This window comes from Tupaia chinensis, unplaced genomic scaffold, assembly GCF_000334495.1.
Source record: "Tupaia chinensis unplaced genomic scaffold, TupChi_1.0 Scaffold000646_1, whole genome shotgun sequence".
In the NCBI taxonomy this organism is placed as follows: Eukaryota; Metazoa; Chordata; class Mammalia; order Scandentia; family Tupaiidae; genus Tupaia; species Tupaia belangeri.
In genome coordinates this window covers 1,497,527-1,523,949 of record NW_006160167.1, presented here as the reverse complement: position 1 = coordinate 1,523,949, position 26,423 = coordinate 1,497,527, and the positions used below count along the sequence as shown (strand labels likewise).

Sequence of the window (26,423 nt, the reverse complement as noted above, 5' to 3'; positions counted from 1 at the left end):
CATATATTTTCCTCTCACCAGTCATATAATTCTAGTCTGCAGAGGAGTGTTTTTTTTTTTCCATGTAATATTATATCAGAAACAAACATGTCATCAAACACATATGGATGTTCCTCAGTGTGCCAGTCACTACCCTTCTCCTTAGTAATACACAGAAGCAGAATGGTATGGCCCATTTCCCATTTCACCTGATTAAAGAGACAAAACATTAATGGCTGTCCTTCATTGGATACTTGCCGAATGTTAGGCACTGTGCTGACCTCTTCAGGTACCTTAGCTCATTGAATCCCACTGGTAACCTGAGGTAGGAATTATTGTCTCCATTTTACAGAGAAGATTATGTAGCTTTATGGAGGTTTCTAATTTGTCATGCAGTTAGGGAGTGTTGGACTTGATCCCATGTCTGTCTGATTCCAAAACCTGTAAGATTTATTTAATATTATCCAGTACTATCACCATTCATTATTATAGTACATGTTATAATAGAAATATGAGAGAAGTTTTTTTTGGAAAAGAGTGAGAGAATAATTCTCAGATAAATATTAGTTGTTTTGGTGGATAACTAACTTTGCCAGCTACCACAAGCTTGGAGCAGTGCTCCAGGCAGAGAAAGAGCATAATATAGATAAAGTGATTTCAAAGAACAGGATGTCTTCAGAAACCAGCAATAAATTGTTTTGTTTTCTAACAATGCATCGTCCACAACTACAAGATCAGTTAACCAGAAACACTTGAAAATTTTTAACTGAATTGTTTATTAGGTCTTAAACATTTTCACAGTGAGCCCCCTGACAAGCAGATTTATAATAATATGTAGCAGAGCTGGCCCCATAGCTCAGCAAGTTAGCACTGTACATAGGTAGGTGGACGCCACATGGCCAACCCAAGTTGAAAAACATGTGCCAGGTCACATGTGTTTGCATCTTCTAAGCCCTGAAAGGATGGAAAAATAGAAGAAAAAGGATTGTGTGTGATCACACCCCATTGGGAGTGGGTGCTTTATCTCTGTCTGGTAAGCACACGCATCTGCTGGCAATAAATAAATAAATACAGCATGTGGCAAAATGATACTTTTTTAACTAGTAAAATTAAGGAAGAGTCTAAAAAATTTTAAGCATTGTGCAGTTACTCAGTACTTTAGAGCATATTTTTCATCATTAGTGCAATTTAAATTAGTATAACTTTTTTCAAAAGGTGTTTGGCAATATTCAAAACTTTAGACTTTTCTGTACCATGTACCTAGTAACTCCACCTCTAGAAGCCTTTCCTAAGGAACTATTACTAAATATTTGTCAGGCATGTTCGTAGGCACAAGTTGAAACTTGAATAACCATATGTATGGGAGTGGGTGAACAGATTGTTCTTAATACTAAATGAAATATTATATAGCTTTTCAAAATTGTATTGGGCTGGCTCTATGGCCTGATGGTTAAGGTGGCTGAATCCCATATAGCTGACTGTATGTCCTAGTCCTGGACCCTGTGGCCTGAGAAACACACTAGGCACATGAGGGTGCATGCCCAAATTCCCAAAATGAAGGAAGGATGGAGGAGAAGGGATGACACTGACCATTCCGCACGATGGAGGGGAAGGGGTGCGGAAGAATGTTTTCTTCTTCTTCTGTCTGTCTCTCGCAAGTGCTTGTGCCCTGTAGCAAATTAAATAAATAAATGAATCATTATGTTTATGAACAAATATAATTTCAACCCACAGTAATTGGGGTTCATGATTTAGAAATAGTTTGGTGTATTAATTGGAAAAAAAAATCACTGTAAAGAATAGTAACCCAAATTATTTAAAGAGGTATTTTCTTGGGTCCAGCAGGTGGCATGGTGGTTAAAGGCACTGGGCTCCCACTTGGCTGACCATGGCTCGAGTCCTAGACCTGGTGATCACATTCTCACTTTCATATCAGCTTGTTAAAAAAATTGGGTTACAAATTTGTCTCTCCAGTATGACTATTATACAAAGTGGGGTGAGTAGGTAGGACTTATGCATGGGTAGGGAAAAAAGAGTGAACAGAGCTCATTGAAATACACCATTGGTCATATTGGTGATAAGAAAGGTATGGGAGGATTTTGTTTTTCTCTTTCTGTTCTTAAACAGATTTTTTCTTGATAACTTTAATGATTCTGTATTACTTCTGTGAAAATGTCTAGGTGCCTAATAGCAAAATGCAAACTGATGGTTGGGAGAAGAGGGAGAAGTAAGAAAGGGGAACTGAAAGTCTTGGAGTCATGCTGCCAAGGTGATCATAACTGCTGTGGCCACTAAGTTGGTCTTAGTTCTCTACATGGGGAGTCATTGGTGGAAGATGTTGAGAACTAGGAGCCTTTATTGCACAGTGGAAAATCCACCCTCAAGGGCTTTAATTATTGACTGACTGACTTGATTTCACCTGATCACTTACATTTATCCTTGTTTCAAGACCTATTGTAGAAGAGGAAAATAAATATCTTTTTAAATGGCGTGCATGTATCTTAACTTACTTTTCCTTTGTCTTCCATGATTTTGGACTACTGACTTTTCCCTCTCTTCCTTACAATTCAAAAACCTGAAAATCCATTTTACAATAAGTATAAATAACAAACTACTCCTACATAAAATTGGAAAAAAAAAATCACTGTAAAGAATACTAACCCAAATTCTTTAAAGAGGTATTTTCTCAGAGCCAGCAGGTGGCATGGTGGTTAAAGGTGCTAGACTCCCACTTAGCTGACTGTGGTTCGAGTTCCGGACCTGGTGCTCGCTTTCTCATTTTCTCGCTCTCTCTCTCTTTTCTCCCTCCAGTCAAATTTAAAAAAAAAATATGTAATAATAACAAATAAAATTAAATAAATCTTTTTAAAAAAATATAAGAGGTATTTTCCTAAATATATGCTACTTCATACGAATCCAAGGAAAGAAATTCCCTCATTCAAAAGTGTATTTTAGTGATGGAAATGTATCTTAGATGCTTCTTTTCTCAAGTATTTTCTTGCCATTTTAAGGAATTTTTTTTGAATGGGTACCAACTTTATTTCTGTGATTACTAAGTTATAAGTTATACTAGATCCACTTTTAAATTTCATATTTAATAACATGATTTTATAATGTTGTTTGTTTAATAACAGTAGGCATTTCACTAGTTTGAAGGTTTCTTTTTGTTTGTTTTAATTTTACAGATCTCTAAACAAGAACATAAAAAAATGGATACATTCGATGGTGGTGTGGCTGAAACTTCATCTCGCTACAGTGGGGCTCCAGACAGTGGAATCGGCAGTGACAGTGTTAAAATCAGAATTATACAAATAGAGCAGCACAGTGGTGCCAGCCAGCATCGAATTGCCCGTCCTTCACGCCAGTCATCAATTGTAAAGAATCTAAATTTTATTCCCTTTGACATATTTATTACCGCAAGTAGAATCTCACTAATGACCTACTCCTGCACAGCCTTACCCAAATCGAAATCACAAGAACAGAAGGATAATGAAAAAACAGGCAAGAGTTCATTAAACCTCCCAGAAGTTGATTCAGATGTTGCTAAGCCCAGCCAGGCATGTATTTCCACAGTGACAGCAGAAGATCTCTTAAGCAGCAGCATTTCTTTTGCTTCAGGGAAAAAGATAGGGGTCCTCTCTCTCGAAAGTCTTCACGCATCCACGAGGTCATCTGCAAGACAAGCACTTGGTATAACTATTGTCCGGCAGCCTGGTCGAAGAGGAACCGGTGACTTACAGCTAGAACCTTTTCTCTACTTTATTGTGTCCCAGCCTTCCTTGCTTTTGAGTTGTCACCACAGAAAGCAGCGAGTGGAAATATCCATTTTCGATGCTGTGCTTAAAGGGGTAGCTTCCGATTACAAATGTACAGGTAAGAACCTTCAGACTTACTGGAGTGCTTTCTACCACACGATACATTTCATTCCCATAGTTTCAAGACCGATCAGACAGGAACAGCTGGCAGACCAGAAAAGCCTCCTTTTCTTTACTGCAGAAAGCTCATGTCCCATGGCTGATTCATGTTTATGTAAACGTTTGAAATGTTTTGAGGTTTAGCCTTCACATTCTTACTGTGCCTCTGAATATTCATTTTGTTCAGGAACTGAGTAAAACAGGGACTCTTTCTTGGCTATCGAGATGCTTAACAATTTCCAGTGTTTAGGAAGTATAGTTTTTTGGTGGTGTTTTCATATTAATAGCCCATACGTATGCTTTCCATGTAAATGCAGCTGTTGAGATTTGGAAAAAAAAAATCTTTTGAGGTTTATTGTTTTAGTGTTCTTTTAAATCTAAGTCTTGCTACAACAGTATAATAGTAAATGTGACTGAGAAGGCTTACTAATAAAGTAAGATGATTTGCTTTGCTGGCTCTTGCTACACTATCTGTATGTATCTTTCTTATACTCAGAGAGCATTTTATATTGTGATTATCTGGAACTTAAGAAGCATGTGCTGTTGAGACTAGGAAAGTGAACAGGGGTTCAGATTTAAGACATACAAGCTGTTAAGTAACAAGGGTCAATGGGGTCAAGCAAGGGATAATTAGAGACCTTTTCCCCGAATTACTGTAGAATTGGAGATTTGGCCACAAAGACTGGGGAGGGTAGCTGGGTCACCTAAGACTTGGTTTTTGAAGAGGGCCCTGGTAAGCTCAGGTATAATTCAGGCATTTTATTGCTACCAGGTGGTCCCAACCAGCAGGTGGAAACCAGCAATGAGGGATTTGGAGAATTAGTCTAATCTGGAAGTCAAGCTGGGTTCATTCATGGCATTGAGGAGAACCATTTTACACGCCAGGATCCTGGAGAGGAAATACAGGTGTGAGGATCAAGATTCAGTCTATGAAAGTAGGATCAAAGGAGCTCTAGGCTCTTGCCAAAGTTCGATGCAAGTTCCCTGCTTTAGAAAAGGGGTAACTAGCCAGTTCCTAAGGAGGAGTGACAGAGTTACCCGTTAGACTATCTGCTGGCCCTTTCTCCAGTGGTGTGCTGGATCTGACTGGCCTAATACTGGCTTGAAAGAGCCAACTATTAACACTTTGGGGAATTGTGCAAGACAGTTGTTAAACCTCTGGTAGTTTTAATCAGCTGTCTTAAAAATATCTCTGCCGTGGTTATCAGCAAATGCTGTCAATCTGCTCTCCTCCAAGAGCCATTTGTTAAACATTTAACCAGAAACCATTGACTCCCTTCCTCAAACACACCCTTATTTACTGAGTGCCTGTGATACAAAGGCACGTCAAGGGCACTAGACATGGGGATGATGCTGGAGAAGTTGAACATGTTACATGATGCAAGACTTACACCAACATGCTTCATACCTCTTTGGGGATCTGTTTAGTATTAGTCAAAACCAGCTGCAAGGTTAGGAGAATGCGTTTTAAATCTCAACTCTTCTTTAAATTCATTCAGCAGCATGTAAAGAATACTAACCCAAATTCTTTAAAGAGGTATTTTCTCAGAGCCAGCAGGTGGCATGGTGGTTAAAGGTGCTAGACTCCCACTTAGCTGACTGTGGTTCGAGTTCCGGACCTGGTGCTCGCTTTCTCATTTTCTCGCTCTCTCTCTCTTTTCTCCCTCCAGTCAAATTTAAAAAAAAAATATGTAATAATAACAAATAAAATTAAATAAATCTTTTTAAAAAAATATAAGAGGTATTTTCCTAAATATATGCTACTTCATACGAATCCAAGGAAAGAAATTCCCTCATTCAAAAGTGTATTTTAGTGATGGAAATGTATCTTAGATGCTTCTTTTCTCAAGTATTTTCTTGCCATTTTAAGGAATTTTTTTTGAATGGGTACCAACTTTATTTCTGTGATTACTAAGTTATAAGTTATACTAGATCCACTTTTAAATTTCATATTTAATAACATGATTTTATAATGTTGTTTGTTTAATAACAGTAGGCATTTCACTAGTTTGAAGGTTTCTTTTTGTTTGTTTTAATTTTACAGATCTCTAAACAAGAACATAAAAAAATGGATACATTCGATGGTGGTGTGGCTGAAACTTCATCTCGCTACAGTGGGGCTCCAGACAGTGGAATCGGCAGTGACAGTGTTAAAATCAGAATTATACAAATAGAGCAGCACAGTGGTGCCAGCCAGCATCGAATTGCCCGTCCTTCACGCCAGTCATCAATTGTAAAGAATCTAAATTTTATTCCCTTTGACATATTTATTACCGCAAGTAGAATCTCACTAATGACCTACTCCTGCACAGCCTTACCCAAATCGAAATCACAAGAACAGAAGGATAATGAAAAAACAGGCAAGAGTTCATTAAACCTCCCAGAAGTTGATTCAGATGTTGCTAAGCCCAGCCAGGCATGTATTTCCACAGTGACAGCAGAAGATCTCTTAAGCAGCAGCATTTCTTTTGCTTCAGGGAAAAAGATAGGGGTCCTCTCTCTCGAAAGTCTTCACGCATCCACGAGGTCATCTGCAAGACAAGCACTTGGTATAACTATTGTCCGGCAGCCTGGTCGAAGAGGAACCGGTGACTTACAGCTAGAACCTTTTCTCTACTTTATTGTGTCCCAGCCTTCCTTGCTTTTGAGTTGTCACCACAGAAAGCAGCGAGTGGAAATATCCATTTTCGATGCTGTGCTTAAAGGGGTAGCTTCCGATTACAAATGTACAGGTAAGAACCTTCAGACTTACTGGAGTGCTTTCTACCACACGATACATTTCATTCCCATAGTTTCAAGACCGATCAGACAGGAACAGCTGGCAGACCAGAAAAGCCTCCTTTTCTTTACTGCAGAAAGCTCATGTCCCATGGCTGATTCATGTTTATGTAAACGTTTGAAATGTTTTGAGGTTTAGCCTTCACATTCTTACTGTGCCTCTGAATATTCATTTTGTTCAGGAACTGAGTAAAACAGGGACTCTTTCTTGGCTATCGAGATGCTTAACAATTTCCAGTGTTTAGGAAGTATAGTTTTTTGGTGGTGTTTTCATATTAATAGCCCATACGTATGCTTTCCATGTAAATGCAGCTGTTGAGATTTGGAAAAAAAAAATCTTTTGAGGTTTATTGTTTTAGTGTTCTTTTAAATCTAAGTCTTGCTACAACAGTATAATAGTAAATGTGACTGAGAAGGCTTACTAATAAAGTAAGATGATTTGCTTTGCTGGCTCTTGCTACACTATCTGTATGTATCTTTCTTATACTCAGAGAGCATTTTATATTGTGATTATCTGGAACTTAAGAAGCATGTGCTGTTGAGACTAGGAAAGTGAACAGGGGTTCAGATTTAAGACATACAAGCTGTTAAGTAACAAGGGTCAATGGGGTCAAGCAAGGGATAATTAGAGACCTTTTCCCCGAATTACTGTAGAATTGGAGATTTGGCCACAAAGACTGGGGAGGGTAGCTGGGTCACCTAAGACTTGGTTTTTGAAGAGGGCCCTGGTAAGCTCAGGTATAATTCAGGCATTTTATTGCTACCAGGTGGTCCCAACCAGCAGGTGGAAACCAGCAATGAGGGATTTGGAGAATTAGTCTAATCTGGAAGTCAAGCTGGGTTCATTCATGGCATTGAGGAGAACCATTTTACACGCCAGGATCCTGGAGAGGAAATACAGGTGTGAGGATCAAGATTCAGTCTATGAAAGTAGGATCAAAGGAGCTCTAGGCTCTTGCCAAAGTTCGATGCAAGTTCCCTGCTTTAGAAAAGGGGTAACTAGCCAGTTCCTAAGGAGGAGTGACAGAGTTACCCGTTAGACTATCTGCTGGCCCTTTCTCCAGTGGTGTGCTGGATCTGACTGGCCTAATACTGGCTTGAAAGAGCCAACTATTAACACTTTGGGGAATTGTGCAAGACAGTTGTTAAACCTCTGGTAGTTTTAATCAGCTGTCTTAAAAATATCTCTGCCGTGGTTATCAGCAAATGCTGTCAATCTGCTCTCCTCCAAGAGCCATTTGTTAAACATTTAACCAGAAACCATTGACTCCCTTCCTCAAACACACCCTTATTTACTGAGTGCCTGTGATACAAAGGCACGTCAAGGGCACTAGACATGGGGATGATGCTGGAGAAGTTGAACATGTTACATGATGCAAGACTTACACCAACATGCTTCATACCTCTTTGGGGATCTGTTTAGTATTAGTCAAAACCAGCTGCAAGGTTAGGAGAATGCGTTTTAAATCTCAACTCTTCTTTAAATTCATTCAGCAGCAGGTACTTTATAGATGGGTGACTTCAGTGGCTCCTACTAAAAGATATTGGAAAAGACAGGAAAGTAGGGAACACAAATGGGTTGAATCGAGTAGCTATGACCTCTTCCCAAACTTACATTTGTAGATGTATACAAATCACATAAGATTCATTTTGCTAGTGTCACCAGTGGCATAAAGGTTAAGGCAGCTGGATTACACTTGGCCCATGGTGCGGTTCAAGTCCTGATGGCTTGAAAAATCACATTGGGTGTTCGTGCATATTTGCTCAAAATACCAAGAAGAGGATGGAGGAGAAAGGATTATGGTGTGGCCATCCTGCCTGGGAGGTGATTTCTTACTTTCTTTCTGTCTGTATTCTGTAGATACCCTCAGTCTTTAAAACTAATTATTGGAACCAGCAGTTGGCGTAATGGCTATGACGCTGAACTCCCATGTAGATGACTGCGGTTTGAGTCCCAGACCCGGTGGCTTAAACTCATGCCATGTGCATGTGCATGTGTGCCCAAGATCCCGAGAGGAGAATAGAGGAGAAGGGATTGCAGTGTGGCCATCCCCCCTGTGGGGTGATTTCTGGTCTTCTGTCTTTCTGGCAAACACACAGGCCCTATAGCAAAAACCTCTCCAAGAAAAAAAAAAAAAACTGATTATTAAACTGGGGCCAGCAAGGGTCCACAGTAATGGAAAAGAACTGCCAATGAGAAGCTTATTTCCTTTTTTTCAAAATTGCAAGAGTATACATACTAAGTCATGTGTTTACACATTTTCATCTAAATCTATCAGGACTCATACCAAAGATAAGCATGCTAGTTATAATCAGACCCTAAGTTGAAATAATAAAATACTTCTTGTTCTGGGGTTAGGGGGCAGCGGTGGAATCTTTTGCATAAACCATCATGGAAACCAATTTCAGTAGGTAATGCTAGAGTAAAGATCATGGGCCAGATTTTGTTTAGAGACTACATGTGGGAAGAAAGACTAATTTACTGTCTAAGGAGCATCCTCTACATTTTATTCTTGTGGATTCCTTTCTTTAGACACACAAAAAAGCATCTATCTGAACACTTCCCAATATAATAACTTTTGTTTATCGGTAATCAAGAGTTAAACATATATGATTACAATTCTTGAAGACAAACATCCTGCCTGGGAGGTGATTTCTTACTTTCTTTCTGTCTGTATTCTGTAGATACCCTCAGTCTTTAAAACTAATTATTGGAACCAGCAGTTGGCGTAATGGCTATGACGCTGAACTCCCATGTAGATGACTGCGGTTTGAGTCCCAGACCCGGTGGCTTAAACTCATGCCATGTGCATGTGCATGTGTGCCCAAGATCCCGAGAGGAGAATAGAGGAGAAGGGATTGCAGTGTGGCCATCCCCCCTGTGGGGTGATTTCTGGTCTTCTGTCTTTCTGGCAAACACACAGGCCCTATAGCAAAAACCTCTCCAAGAAAAAAAAAAAAAACTGATTATTAAACTGGGGCCAGCAAGGGTCCACAGTAATGGAAAAGAACTGCCAATGAGAAGCTTATTTCCTTTTTTTCAAAATTGCAAGAGTATACATACTAAGTCATGTGTTTACACATTTTCATCTAAATCTATCAGGACTCATACCAAAGATAAGCATGCTAGTTATAATCAGACCCTAAGTTGAAATAATAAAATACTTCTTGTTCTGGGGTTAGGGGGCAGCGGTGGAATCTTTTGCATAAACCATCATGGAAACCAATTTCAGTAGGTAATGCTAGAGTAAAGATCATGGGCCAGATTTTGTTTAGAGACTACATGTGGGAAGAAAGACTAATTTACTGTCTAAGGAGCATCCTCTACATTTTATTCTTGTGGATTCCTTTCTTTAGACACACAAAAAAGCATCTATCTGAACACTTCCCAATATAATAACTTTTGTTTATCGGTAATCAAGAGTTAAACATATATGATTACAATTCTTGAAGACAAATTTAATGACCTAGGGAAATTTGTCAAAAAGGCATGTAGTTAAAACGTAACGACTAAAAATGAAATGAAACTAGCATTTATTAATTTCTTAAGTCTGCACAAGGCATTGTACTGACTGCTTTATTATTTTTAAGAGAATTATTTAACTTTATTTATTATTATTTAATTTGATCAGAGAGAGAGAGAGAAAATGAGAAAATAAGCCACGAGTCCCAGAACTCAAACCACAGTAGGCCATGTGCAAGTCCAGAGCCTTAACCACCACACCACCTAGTAACCCATGTACTGACTGATTTAAGCGTATTATCTCATTTCATCCTAACAACAACTTTATGGAGAATGTTACATTTTATCTTACAGGTGAGGAAACTAGGAAAGTAAACATTAGAGAAGTTAATTATCTTGCCCAAAGTCACGAGCCTAATAATAAACAGATCTATTATTTAAAACCAAGATTTGTTGGACTCCTGAGTCTGTACTCTCAACCTTTATGGATCCTCTGAGAGAAAGACGTGAATCTCCATTTCTCTCAGTCACCCTCCATTGTTCCACTGCAGATCATTCAAGTAGTTCTCTAAAGTTTCAACTGGTGAATTTGTTATCTATTAAATGAGTCCATGATGTAACTACACAGTACAGCTTGACTGTGTAGTATGACTAACCTGGGTCTGTCACTCATAAGATGTATATCTATTTCATTGGACAGTTGTGAAAACGAAAAGAGAATTCATGAATAAAGTAGCATTGAGCTTAGCAAGTAGTGGGCCCTCATAAATGTTTGCTGCTAGTGCTTTGACTTCCTAGTTGAGTAATCTTTCTACTAAACTAAGAAACAGAAAACCTGGGATTTTATAAGTGGCCCTGCCAATAACTGGCAGTGATCTTAGCCAGACAGTTTACATTTTTGGGTTTCTGTTTTGTTGTCTATGTAAAATGTGATAACTATACAAATTGAGTATCCTTTATCCAAAATGCTTGGAACTGTAAGTGTTTCAGATTTAAGATTTTTAACAACTTTTCAAATATTTGTATATACATGAAGAGATATCGTGATGATGAGAACCAAGCCTACACACAAAATTCATTTGTTTTATATATACCTTATATAGAGAGACTGAAGGTAATTTTATACATTTTATATATTTTATGCATTGCAAATAAGGTCAAATATGGGATTTTCTAATTGTAGTTTTCTAATGTTAGCACTCAAAAAATTTCAGTTTGGGGACCAGCAGTTAGCGTAATGGTTATGTCGCTGGACTCCCCTGTAGTCAACCGCGGTTCAAGTCCTGGACCTGGCGGCTTAAACTCACACTGGGCGCGTGTGCATGCATGCCCAAGATACTGAGAGGAGAATGGAGAAAGGATTGCGGCATGGCCATCCTCCCTGGGGGGCGATTTCTCGCTTTCTGTCTCTCTGTCTCTTTCTGTCTTTCTGGCAAGCACACATGCCCGGTAGCAAAAACCTCTCAAAAAAATTTTTTTTTCCATTTTGAAGCATTTTTTATTGATTTTGGGATTAAGGATACTCAGCCTCTGATCAATATCAGCAAATTCCATTCCTGTTCTATAGTTTTATCATTTTGTAACTTGACATTCATCTCCACACCCTCTTGTCCAAAAATTCATAAATTATACTGGTTTAGCCTCATGAAGTTTACATCTGTAAACCTTGGCCATATTGGAATAAAATTTATTTTGGCTCGTTTTAAAGATACATATTTTCTGTGGTAAGTGTCAATTAATTTACCCAGTGTTTTAAGTACATAAAATTTTATTGAATAGTAACAGAATTGTTTTTCTGTTACTATAAATGATCTGGAAAATTTCTATTTTAAATAGATCCGCTTAAATGACCTGTCCAAATTCCATTACCAATTTGGCTATCTCAAATCCCTCATGTAGCACTTTTTCATCCTGAAGAAAGCACCATTTCATATCTAGTATTCTTTGGAAGCCCTAGATAGTAATCATATGGATAAAAGGCAAGAGAAAAATATGAAAAACTATCACATTAACATTCATGGAGAGGGAAAGATGGGGAGCAGAAAGGTGGGTAGTAAGTAGCTCTGTATTTTAATTCTACAATGAAGAAGTCATTGTAGTATCTTTTAATTAGACAAAAAGTTTTAGCGCCATGACATGAAACTAAGAAAGGTGAGTGAAAAATTAAAGGCATCATAAGTTCATGAAAGAAGTAACATTTTATATTTTTCTACACTGTTCATACTATTTTCTCTGGATTACCCAAATTAATCTTTTTCTATAAGGTAACTCAGGTGGCAGCCAGCCAGTAGCAGTTTTAGCATACATGTGCATCTCAGAGATTACCCCAGTTTAACATTTCAGACAAGCCTGAGGTTGTTTTGGATATTCTGGTTTTATTTTACTTTTTATTTCTTGAGGGTACAAAAACATTTTTTTGTTAAAAAAGTTAGTACAATTTGACTTGTGATTGTTTATTATTTCCTGTGCAAGTCATGTGTGTTCATGTTCCCTCACATGGAGGGTATATGGAACAAAAAGTAAAGGATTTTGTTTTACTCTTTAAAAAATTTTACTGTGTTTGGAGGATAATCGTCAAGAAAAAGAATAATCATAATTTTTTTTTTTTTTGGAGAGATTTTCACTGTAGGGCGCATGCGCTCGCCAGACAGACAGAGAGAGACATAGAGACAGAAAGCGAGAAATCACCCCCCAGGGGGGATGGTCACGCCGCAATCCCTTCTCCTCCATTCTCCTCTCGGGATCTTGGGCATGCACGCACATGCGCCCGGCGTGAGTTTTAAGCCACCGGGTCCGGGACACGAACCACGGTCGACTATGTGGGAATCCAGCGACATAGCCATTACACTAACTGCTGGTTCCCAATAATCATAACTTTTAAATAAACATAGTATGAACATATGTTAAAAATTTCATTAAACTCATTAGTAATTCATTTTACTTACTAATTTGTATGATGTTACAAAAGAATTCATACACAGGAAACTCTGAGACGCTGGTCATCTCAGAGATACTGATTTTAGAATACATTAGAGACCCAAAATGATAAGAACCATTTGACCATTCACATTATTCATTGTTAAAGCATGATCCTGAGTGATTAAAAAAATTAAGTTGTTCTTGACATTAAATTATGAAGATTTAGTTCCATTTAACATATTCAGGAAACTTGTAGTAAAAACCCTGTAGGCAAATACTAAAAATCCTTTGAACATTGTTGGAATATGGTGTAATTTCTCAAAGTTAGTATTTAATCAATGTGTTTTATAAAATCATATGTTCTCTCCTGTTTTATACTGTTACCTTTGACTTATTACATTAAAACAAACCTATTATCCCATATTGTATTTTCATTCTATATTCAGTCTTGAGGAGTTGTCATTCATTCATTCAGTTTGAACACCTGTTTATTAGACCTGTGCAAGATATTGAGAAACCAGTAATATAAGACCCAGTGTCTGCCTTTAAGCATTTTGCTTTTTTAATAACCATATTGATTATGATTAATGATGAAAGCTTAGTAGAAAAATAGACCTTCATAAAATGAAAGCTATAAAATACTGAAATGAGTTAGGTAAGAGCTATAACTTTTTTGGGGGGTAAGAATTAATTAATTAATTAATTAAACCAGAGAAGGGGGGAGGAGAGAGAGAGAAAGTAAGAAAGCAAGCTGCCAGGTCCAGGACTTGAACCGCGGTCAGCCATGTGGGAGTCCAGAGCCCTTAACTACCATCCCACCTACTGGCCTGAAGAGCTATAACTTTTACTTCCAGAGAAATTATTTAGAAAAAGGTAGTACTGAGTTGTGTAGGATAGTTTTAAAAAAACTGTCTCGGCTAGTCTGTAAATTTACCAGATAGAGTGAGTCTGCACTCACCAGATAGAGACAGAGAGACAGAAAGCAAGAAATTACCCCCCCAGGGGTATGGCCACACCGCAGTCCCTTCTCCTCCATTCTCCTTCCGGGATCTTGGACACGCACACACACATGCCTGGCGTGAGTTTTTTGTTTTTTTATTTTTATTTTTTTTGGGGGGGTTGAAGTTTTTTGTTTTTGTTTTTTTTCATTTTCTTGTATACAGTCAATCACATTATTTGGCTCACAAGATGGATATTTCAACAGTTTTAAGCCACCGGGTCTGGGACACGAACTGCGGTCGACTACGTGGGAGTCCAGTGACATAGCCATTACACTAACTGCTGGACCCTAAATTTACTATTTTTTATTAGTAGATTCAGCTCTGGCTGCAATTTAGACTATTTATTAATATTATATTTAATATATTTCTTCACTTTTTTCTGTATTTCTCTGTAATATATTTTAATGGTTGCTCTGGAATTTCCAGTATACATGCCTAATCTTTTACAATCTACTTGAAGGTAATATTTATTTTACCATCTTAGGGAAAATCTATATGACTATATAGAATTTGCATTATCTCTCATTATAATTGTCATATATATATTTATACATACATATATTAAAAACCCTACCTGATAAGATTTTGATATTTATTTCAATAGACTTTGATAAAATTTTTAAAAATATTTATCAAGAAGGGTTTTTGCTACAGGGCACATGCACTTACTTACCAGAGAGACATAGAAAATGAGAAATCACCCCCCAGGTAGACAGTCACACCACAGTCCGTTCTCCTGTATTCTCTCAGTATTTTGGGGATGTACACAAATGCACCTGGCATCAGTTTCAAGCCACCAGATCTAGGACTCGAACCATGGTCAACCATAAGGGAGGCCAGTGCCTTAACCACTACTCCACCTGGCCCCTAAATAGTTATTTAATTAATTTGTTTATTTTTAATTTGACAGAGAAAGTCAGAAAGAAAATCACCAAGTCTAGGGCTTGAACCATGGTCAGCCATGTGGGAGCCCAGTACCTTAACCATCATGCCATCTGCCAGCCCCGATAGTCTTTCATATTTTAAAGAACTAAAGAGAAAAATGTAGTCTATTCCCAGGTATTTAATAGACCAGTGCTTGTCTTTAATTCCTTAAGTTCCATGTTCCCCCTGGTACATTTTCCTTCAGGATTAAGAATTTCCTGGGACCAGCAGATGGCATAATGGTTATGTTGCTAGGATCCCACATGGCTGACTGTAGTTCAAGTGCTGGACCTGGAGACTTGAAACTCACGCCGGGTTTGTGTGTGTGCATGCCCAAGATCCCAGGAGGAGAATGGAGAAGAAGGGACTGCAGTATGGCCATCCCCCCTGGGGGATGATTTCTCGCCTTCTGTCTCTCTCTGTCCAGCAAGTGCACACACCCTATAGCAAAAATCTCTCTTAAATATTTTTTCCTTTTCCCCTTCTTTTAGATCAGAGATGCTAGCAACAAATTATTTTCATTTTCTTTCATCCGAGATTATATTTTTTTTTTCCTTAATGTTTGAAGGATATTTCTGCTGGATATAAAATTCTGGGTTGACATTTCTTTCAGCCTTTTAGAGATGCTGTTCTTCTGTCTTCTATCTTCTGTAGTATTTGGTGAGGATCCATGCTCATCACAGGCTTTGTTTCCATTTATGTAATATGTTGTTTTTCTATAGCTGCTTTAAAAATTTTTTTTAATCTTTGGTTTTCTGCAGGTTGACTATGAGTGATGGGGCTTAGCTTTTATGAGTTTATACTTTGGGGGACTCCCTGAGTTTCTTGACTCTGTAAAATTTATGTGTGTGTTTGTTTGTTTTACCAAATTTGAGAACTTTTGGGTCATTATTTCTTTTATGATATTTTCTTTGGCAGTCTTTATTCTCTGCTTCTGGTACACTAGTGTTAAGCTTTTTAATAATGTTCTACATATCCCTATGATTCTTATTTTTTGTTTTCTCCATTCTTTTTTTTTTCTTTTTTTTGGGGGGTGAGGGGAGAGGTTTTTTGCTATAGAGCACGTGTGCTCACCAGAAAGAGAGAAACAGAGAGACAGAAAGCAAGAAATCACCGCCCAGAGGGATGGCCATGCCACAATCCCTTCCCCATTCTCCTTTCAGGATCCTAGGCAGGCACACACACGCACCTGGCATGAGTTTAAGCCACTGGGTCCAGGACTCAAACTGCAGTCGAATGCATGGGAGTCCAGCAACATAGCATTACTCTAATTGCTGGTCCCTTTTTTCTCCATTCTTTAGATTACATCATTTCTATTATGTGTTCAGCTCTAAAAGTTCCATTTGTTTTTCTTTTTTTTAATTTCTTTTTCCTGAGAACTTCTATATTTCCAATTAGGTTAAGGTTATATTCCTCAAGATAAAGTTTGCCTTTTACCTCATGAAATACAATTGTGACATCTGCTTGAAGTTGTAAAGCCCTGTGCTACTGCCACAACAGCATAGCCATCACCACACCTCCCACTTACACACACACACACACACACACACACACACACACACAGCGCACATACCCCCACAGGGCAAAACCAGGAAAGGAGAAAGAAAAAGAAAATGCAGCAAGAATTTCCCCACACTCTTAAAACAGGGGTGGGAACCAGCAGTTAGCGTAATGGCTATGTCGCTGGACTCCCACGTAGTCGACCGCGGTTCGTGTCCCGGACCCGGTGGCTTAAAACTCACGCCGGGCGCGTGTGCGTGTGTGCCCAAGATCCCGAGAGGAGAATGGAGGAGAAGGGATTGCGGTGTGACCATCCCCCCTGGGGGGTGATTTCTTGCTTTCTGTCTCTATGTCTCTCTCTGTCTGTCTGGCAAGCGCACACGCCCTACAGTGAAAATCTCTCAAAAAAAAAAAAAAAAAAAAAAAAAAAACAGGGGTCTTAATTCCCAAGCAAGGTTTCTATAGGAGTTTTGGCTGTTTCCTTGCCATTACTACGCACCACAACATAAGGTCAAATTTTTGAGACAGAAGAGGAAAAAACAACAAAATACTGGGGGACCCACCTCCCTTTGGGGCACATATACAAGTTTGACTCCCCTCACAAACTTCATTATTATTATTTTCCAGTTTTCACGTGTTTACTTTCTATTTTGTGTATGGGGGGAGGGCGATGGGTTGTGAGCATCATGAGAAAGAAGCTACAGTGAGCTTACTCCAGTTATGGCTCGCACTAGCAATCCTGCAACTTTGAAATAATAACAATATTTTCTAGCCCCTTAGCCATGACCTGGTTTTCTGAGAAACTTAGTATAGGATTTCCTTCAGAAGTGATACTTTTATATCTTTACATCTGAGAGCACAGATCAGCTAAATATATTGTATTGAATCATTTCTCCCAGGGAGTTGCCGGCATTAACTCGATTCTGCCTGTGTCACCACTAAGTTCAGAACATACCCAAATACTCAAAGGGCAGCAGTGGTGTTCTCTCTTTGCATTCCTTAGAGCTTTCCTTTCATATGTTATAAAATCAGATTAGAAGAGGAAATGCTGTGAAATTCATTGCCTGCTTTCCCTATCACATATGACTGATGTGTGTATGTGTGTGTGTATATATATATATAAAATTAAGTTTAAAATGATATGTAATTATAAAATAAATTATGTATAAATGTTATGTGATAAATATTTTATTTAATAAAAATTTATATCACATAATTTTAAAATATGTATAAAGATACATGTATAGTGTGTGTATATATATATATGTATGTGTGTGTGTGTGTATATATATATATGTATATATATATACAACCTAAATTCTACAGAAGATGCTACACAGAACAGATGATAAATAGAATCTATATATCTACATCTATTTTAGAAAACTAAAAGAAAACAAAAAGAGAGAAAACTGGGACCAGCAGATGGCATAATGGTTACATCGCTGAACTCCCACAAACTTGACTGTGGTTTGAGTCCTAAACCCAGTGACTTAAAACTCACACCAGGCACTTTTGCATGTGTGCCCAAAATCCTAAGAAAAAGAGACTGCGGTGTGGCCATCCCTCCAGGAGGTGATTTCTAACTTTCTGTCTCTTTGTCTTTCTCTGTCTCTCTAGTGAGTGCACGTACCCTATAGCAAAAAATCTCTCTTAAAAAAAGTGGAGAAAACTAAAAGAAAATAATAATGTTAACTACTTGTGATTTTATAAGTGTACTAATAAAGAATCATTCTCAGTCTACATAATTTAATGATTATAAATTATGCTATCTAGCACTATGTTTTACTTTCCTAATTTAAAAAATGGCATAATATTTAAAGGCTAAGTTATCTGAAGTAGATTATTAAATTATTTGAAAACTATAAATATTAATAATTACTTCAGATGACTTCCACCTAGTCTAAGTGAGTAATACATCTGTGAATTAACAGGTTTCTTTTTAAAATATTGAAATGATGTGACAGTGGTCTTGTCTGTGCCCTTCCCACCTGGAGCAACCTCTAACAGAAGTGAGATCTTCTGCCAGTACCATTATATGCAGCAGCTGTATTATTGGCAGTTCTCACTTAAATAAAGATGTATGTAGTTGTTTTTAACATAATCGTATTAGTTATGTTTATAAATATTTAAAAACTTGTATTTGTTTTGTTTAAGGTAATGGAGTCCAGATTTGAAATTGCTTCATATCTTGACTCTGCAGCCCAAGGCAGCCTCAAAAAGTCATTTTTCTTCTAGTTTGTTTGGGGCTTTTTTGTTTATTTTTGAAGAAATGACTATGCCATCTGGTCAATTATGAAGGAGTTGAACCATTTTGTGGGAATTTAACCCCGTAACTTCCTTAGTACCTACCTGGTCAGTCTGGTATTTTGTTAATCACTAAGGTATGTAAGGTCCTAACAAAGAAACCAGTTAAAACCCATCACTTCTGCCCTCTAACAGTTTCTTTACCTGATTTTAAGTTTTCACATCAGCTAGATTAAAATACAGCAATTAAGAATTACTAGAATGTATCATACTGTAAAAAAAGAAAATAACACTTCTCTATAGGACACTAACATGCAAGAGATGATATCTCTAGTATGGAATACTTTCTGTATTTGCAAGTTTTATAAATGCTACAGATAAAAGTATAGGTCTAATTAAGGGTTAGACTTAAAATGGAGTGCGATGAGAATTCTAGATTTGGAGCTATTATTAGTCCTGTGTTTTCATCCTAGTTCTACTACTTAAAATTGTGTGATGTCAGTCAAGGTATTTAACTTCTCTAAGCCTCAGGTTCTTTTTTTTTTTAATTATTTTATTCAATTTCATTTATTCATTCATTCATTTATTTTAATTTGACCAGAGAGAGAGAGAGAGAGGAAAATGAGAAAGCAAGCCACCAGGTCCGAGACTTGAACCATGGTTGGCCATGTGGGAATGTCCAGCACCTTAACCACCACGCCACTTGCCGATCCCAGCCTCAGGTTCTATATCTGTGGTATGGCGATACTACTGGCCATAACCTCCTGAAGTTATTTTGAAGATTAAACAATGTATATGAAGTTACCTAAGTGTGTGGTACTCAATGAATGTTAAAGTATTATTGTTGTTTGCATCATCGTTGTTAACAATCTTTAAGTCTATTTTGAAATAGTAGTTGGACTGGTCCCATAGAACAGTGGTTGATGGAGCCATATCTCACATGACTAATCGCCGTTCAAATCCCAGTCCCGGTAGCTTGAAAAACACACCCAGCACATCTGCCCAGAATCTTGCTGTGAAAGAGTAATGGGGAATGGCAGCATGACCACATCTTCTCTATTAGGGAGCACCCTCGCTCGCTCTCTCTCTCACTCGCTCTCTTGTTTTCTCTCTGGCAAGCACATGTGCCCTCTGACCATTAAAAAAAAGTGTTTGTAATTGCCCCCCCCCCAAAAAAATCACATCATTTCAGTGTAATTATAGCTATTGTATGGCTTGAAACTTTTCACTTACAGTAATTGGCTTTTTTACCCTTTCGTGAATAGGACTGCAGAAAATGTGCCAAAGACATTTGAGTAAACCGACAGTTGGAAAAGCATAAACTGACTTCTTACACCTCATAAATCATGTCTTGATTTCATTTAGTTATTGTGACTTTAAGGAAAGGATTAAATTACGTGTCTCCTCAGAGTTAAAGGTTTTGTTAATGTCCCTGGAAAGGCTTAGAATTAACCTGTGACTTTAATGTCATAATCATCACAGTTTGAACATTTATCTGAAAGCTAGCTGCTAGGAACATTTCTGCTGGATAGTAATGTGAAATGAAATTATTACTTTGACAGGAATCTGCAAGTAAGTAGATCGGTTAAATGAGAGGCACTCTGGCACATCACAAAAACGGTGGAGGTAAGAAATTACCCCACCATTGCTTTCTATTTGTCTCTCTAATGAGTGCATGTGCCCTATAGCAAAAAAAACTCTGAAAGTAAAAGTGATGTGATTTTTTTTTTGTTCAAATCCCTAAAGGTACAATACAGAATTACAAAATAAAACCTTAGATTGTCAAAAAAAAAAAATAAATAATAATAATTACCCCACCAGTGAAAAGAACTAGCGTACAGAGAAAGCAGAAGATTTGACTTTAAGTCTTAATTCTAATGCATAAAAGTCTTTTTTGGAAATTTCTTGATGCTTTTGTTTTCTCATCTCTAAAATGGGTATAATAATATCTGGTCTTTGTACTTCAATTGTTTAATATGAACTCCAAATTAGGTAATATTGAAATGCCTTGGAAAAATGAAGTATTATTCAACTGTAAGTTGGGACTTCTGTAATTATTAGCAGTGGAAAGGAGAGGTTAATGGACCTTCGTTTTTGGACATGAGGAAAAGATACATGTCCTTTTTTGTGACATCCATTTTAATTTTCAATATTTATCTAAAATGAACAAAAAAGAGGGGAAATTATGTAAAGGCATTAAGTTGACTTTTTGTTTTGTTTTGTTTTATTTTTGTTTTTGTTTTTGCTACTAGGTGCATGTGCTCACAGGGTGCATGTGCTTGCTGGAGAGAAAGGAAGAGAGGGAAGGTGAGAAATCATTCCCTGTTGGGGTAGCCATGTTGTAGTTCCTTCCTCCATTCTCTGCTTCCAGTTTTGGGCGTGTTCACACATGTGCCCAGCATGTTTCTCAAGCCATGGGATCCGGGACTCAAAACACACAGTGGGCTATTTGGGATCCAACTGCCTTAACCACCATTCCACCAACTGGGCTGTGAGTTGGCTTTAATGTTATGGTACCCAGACTTTGCTTAAAGCAGACATTTACTGTTGGAGTTAAGTTAGTCTTCCTTAAATATGCATCTACATGTGCTTTACTGCTCAGCACCCTGTGTTTACTTGTGCTGAATTTTCATCAAGTGTCCTATAAATTTTTTGAAACTCATGTTAGAATTTAACAAGAAAACAACCAAATAGGAAAGATATCAAGAACAGCACAGAGAATAAAGCTTATTGAATCAGTATTTTACATACCTGCTAGTTAGCATCATTAAGTAGAAAGAACACACTTCCTCTTAGCTCTTTTTGTGAAACATGGAAGATTTGATTCCAAAATTAAGAGTCAGTGGTGGGACTAGCAGTTGGCATAATAGCTACATCACTGGACTCCCATGTAGTTGACCATGGTTCGAGTCCTGGACCTGGTGGCTTAAACTCACGCCAGGCGCATGTGCATGTGTGCTCAAGATCCTGAGGAAAATGGAGGAGAAGGGATTGCGGTGACCATCCCCCGAGGGGTGAATTCTCGCTTTCTGTCTCTCTGTCTTTCTGAGCACATGCGCCCTATAGCAAAAACTCTCAAAAAAAAAAAAAAAAAAAAGTCAATGGCCACTGATGGTTAAACTTCCCAGTGTCCTCTTTAATCCTTTTTTTTTCCCTATTCCCTTGGGCTGTGGACCTTAGATTTAAACCAGGAAATCTCATTCCTTCCCCTCCCATCTTATGAGGTGCAGAGTAACTGCAGAGTGACAGAGGATGAAAAAATTGCTTTTAAAGTTAGTTGAAATGCCTGGGTATCAACAAGGAAATGGTGGCACTTACCTTGCATTCAGAGCAATTTAGAATTGGTTTCTTGGTTGAATTTGTAGTCCTGACATTGAATTATTATAGTGTTTTATGGATCTAGGTTCTTTCATGAGCTTTATACGGGCCTCATATACTATATTAAAAAAAAAAAAAAGAAGAAGAAGCCCAGCCAGGGTGGCACGCGTTGCTAAGATTCTGTGCTCACATATTGGGATCACATGGGAAGCCGAGGTTCCATCCCCAGTTCAACATAAAGGTCAGGCGTGCCTGTAATTTCAGCAGTTTGGGAAGGCTAAGGCAGAAGAACCGTGAGGTCACATCTGGCCAGGGAAAGATAGAAAGATCCTGTATTAAAACAAAGCCAGACAAAAAGATCTGGTCATGGTAGTGTATGATGCCTATAGTTCCAGCAGGGAGGCTGTGGCAGAGGATCACAAGAAAGAAAAAGAAAAGGATAGCCATTTAAATGACAGATCACAAAATAGAAATATAAAAACCCATTGAGCTTGTGGCTTTGGCTTTTATATGATCAGTGAACAGTCACCACTTGAACATTCAAGCAGTGGCTATTCTCATAATGATCTCTCATTGCAGGGAGTTGTGCTTAGAACCATGAACATAGCCAACACTAAGCATAGCCTCGGCATCTGACAGTCTCCACATACTCATCTACTACCCTGACTCTTCCTCAGCTATTCTCTCCCACCCTGCTCTGGCTAGGAGTTATGATGCTGTGGAAAGCCGTCTCTTTTGGCTTGCAGATTATTTACTTCCTCGAGAAATGTGTAGGCTAAATACTTCTAGAGATGGGAAAGGAAGTAAGAATAGAACTGGTAATTATCAGAACCAAAATGAAGGAATGTTGCCAGGTCTGTAACTTCTTCCATGTCATAAGTGTTAAAAGAAAAGTAAAATGTGTTCATTTCTATCTCACGCCTCAGTAATTATTATTTTAAAAATTAAATATAAATAAACCTATTGGTTTGTAAGACAAAAGGGAGTTCAATTTATACTAATGAGAAAAGCTTTTTTATTTCTTATCTGTTTTATTATATCCCCTCCTAGTTTCACATAGATGATAAAAGGAACTTTAGAGAAATAAAACAAAACAACTTAGGAAGAGTAGGCATTGGAAAAACATATCATACAGACATACTCATTTTGTTTAGATTTGGGCTATAAGAAACAAACGAGAGACTGTTTATTGATCTCATACCAGGATGAGTCCCAGACAAACCACTTCACATCCATTATCTAATGTTCTCAGTAGTTTCACAAATGTGTATTTTGCCCATTTTGGAAACAAACAGAGACTTAGTGAAGTTAAATTTACCCAGGTAAAGAGATCAGGACTTATACCCAGATCCAACTCCAAAGTCCATGTTCTTTTCATTACCCCAGCTTTCTCCCATGTTACAGGCTCTCATATGGAACGAAGTGTGAGGGCTCTGTGAAAGGAAAGCTGGAAGCCCTGAGTCAGCGGCAAACTATTTCACAAACCTCTTCTATAGGAGTTTCATTTCACCTTCCAGTCATCCCTAAAGAGTTTATCAAATATTACCTAAGTGCCTTGACTTAAAAATTACTTAAATACATGACAGCCAGTTTATCTTAGGCCAAAGAACCATCTTCCTGCATAGCCATGGACACCACCTTAGTTCTGGGACAGCCTGGGACAGGACTGGGCTCTTGAGCTAGCAGCAGACTGGAGTATGCTTGTAACCCATGGTAACAAGGCACTGAAGACTTCACAAAAAAATCGAATAAAATATATAGACTGTAACTTCTTTTTGAAAAATCACAAGTAGGTCCTCTGGAGTTTTTGGAACTGTTAAAAATGGAGGCAGAAGTAAATCTTGACACTATTTATAGTGCTATATCTCACAAGTGTTTGCTTTATTATGCTTCTGCAGAATTTGTGATGTTTTTAGTGTGTACTACTAGCAGAAAGAAAATTCAATGCAATGCAGTATAACATCAAAGCAAAAAGTTACTGAAATTTGAACTGTAATATTAGTTATGAAAAACACTAATTTTAGCATGTATCACCAATATTGCTAACATCAGCATCAGTAAGTTTGGATTAAAGCATGATGTCATTTCAGAGGTTGGCACTATTGAGCAGGATTTTGTTATCCAGGATCCTGAGCAGCAACAGGATCAGATGGATTACAGCAAGAAGCTAATAGCCATCAGTAGGATGACAGGCTCTTTGCTTGCTGGAGAGATGAGGTACACTGAATTCCAATAAACCAAAAGTTTATTTTTCAGTGCTCATCCTTTACATTTCAATTAGACTTTATTTTTCCCAATAGCACTCATTGCCACAGAAATGTAAACGACAAGGGCATCATAAGAAAATTGAATCAAAGGAATCAAAGCTGAATTATGCTGCATCTCCCACAACAAAACTGTCAAGGAAAATAATATTGGACTAACCTCTTTTTCTTAGTCTGTCCATTTGTAGAGATGCTCATAAACCAAGAGAAACAGAGACACCTGTTAACATTCCACTGTTAGATATGTGGTTGGTAAAAGTAACCATTTAAGAGAAGGGGGAGGGGGATGGTGGGCATCAGGTGGTGTGGTTCCCACGTAGCTGACTGTGGTTTGAGTCTTGGACCCAGTGACTTGAAAAAAATCATGCTAGACAGGTGTCCATGTGTACCCAAAATCCCAAAAGGAGAGTGGAGGAGAAGGGATTGCAGGGTGGCCAACACCCCCGCCAGGGGGGATGATTTCTCACTTTCTCTTTATTTCTCCTCTCTGGTGAGTGAAAGCGCCCTATGGAAAAAGAGAGAGAGAGAGAGGAGAAGGAACGCCAGCAGGTGGTTTGGTGGTTAAGGCACTTCATCCTACATGTCCAACTGTATGGTTCAAGTCCCTTACTTGGCATGGGATGTGCATTTGTGCCCAAAATCCCAAGAGGAGAATGGAGGAGAAAAGATTACTATGTCGCCATCCCCTCTGGGGGATGACTCCTCCTTCCTCCCCTCCCTTCTTTCTTCTTTTCTTCCTTTCTTTCTCCCTCAAGCAAAAATCTTAAAACAAAAATAAAAAGAAAGAAAAGAAAAAGAGGGGAGAGTGATGAGGAAAATAATAATGTTTTAGAATCGCTCTAATCTTTATAATAGATATTTAACTTTGAAACAAAGATATTTTTAAAATGCATGGTATTGTTTTTATTCCTATTGTCAAAGTTTTTTCTAAAATCTCTATGATAGGTAACACTTAAAAGTATTTAGAGTAGAAGTAGCTGGACTTCATAACATAGTCAATGTTGCACTGGTCTTAAAAATAAGGAAATTACACCACTGAAATCTGTGGGAAAATGTTTTCTTTAGTGAAAATTCAACTTAGTTATTAAAAAAAATCCTGCCACATAGTGGAACAATGTAGAATAATAATAAATCTTTAAAAAGCTTTCACATGTTCTTTGTGAGCGTAAAAACAAGTTTGTTTGATAAGTAGAAGATTAAAAAGAAAAGCTAAATTCTCTTTCAAAGTTTCCTTTTGGATTGGCTATACTGAATCATGTTGTATTTATAACAATTTAAGTAGTAAGCACAGATGTACTTTGTGAATGCTTTCTTTTTTTATTTACTTACTTTATTTTATACATTCAATCACTATATATCACTTAGTGTGTAAAGTGAATTTACCCAACATGAATACACCTCACACCATTCCAGTTGAGGATACTGTACACATTATCATCAAAGACAACAATCCGTTTCTGTGTCTCATAAATGTCTTGCCTCTCTGTTTTTATCCTTATTTCCCTTCCTCTCACTCTCTCCCTTCTCCCACACTCTCTCCAGTATCCCTACCTATTTTCCATGCTTCTGTATTCTCTAATCCTTTAGTTTCCACGATAGAGTACAGACAGACAGTATAGTCAGTATTTACTAAGTGGAGTCATATCATGTCTCTCTTTCATAGTCCAGCTTGCTTCAATCAACAGTAAATCTTTCATATTTGTCCACTTTCTATCAAATGGCAGGATCTTGTTTTTTATGGCTGAATAGTATTCCATAGAGTATATGTGCCACAATGTCCATTCATCTGTTCGTGGACATTTGGATTGTTTCCATGTCTTATCAATTGTGAATAATGCTGCAATAAACATAGATGTGCAAACACGTTTCTGACTGAGCATTCTCCTGCCCTTTGGATAGATAACCAAGGGTGGATTTGCTGGATCATATGGTAGTTCTATTTGTAGATCTTTGAGGAACCTCCATATTGTTCTCCACAGTGGCTGGACCAATTTACATTCCCACCAAAAGTGAAGGAGAGTTCCCTTTCTACCACTGTACTTATCTTTTTATCTTTTTTTTTTCTTTTTTTTTGAATCTTTGCCATTCTAACTGGGATTAGGTGGTATCTCATTGT

General features: G+C 37.8%; 1 protein-coding gene across 1 annotated transcript in view; it reads left to right on the top strand.

The window, feature by feature from the left end:
* Window positions 1-26,423, top strand: part of VPS13B (vacuolar protein sorting 13 homolog B) — an 806,861-nt gene that overhangs the window by 554,669 nt on the left and 225,769 nt on the right. Inside the window, exon 34 of the mRNA XM_027776225.1 lies at window positions 3,165-3,852. Within this exon, the coding sequence (XP_027632026.1) occupies window positions 3,165-3,852 (688 nt within the window). The remainder of the gene's footprint in view (window positions 1-3,164; window positions 3,853-26,423) is intronic.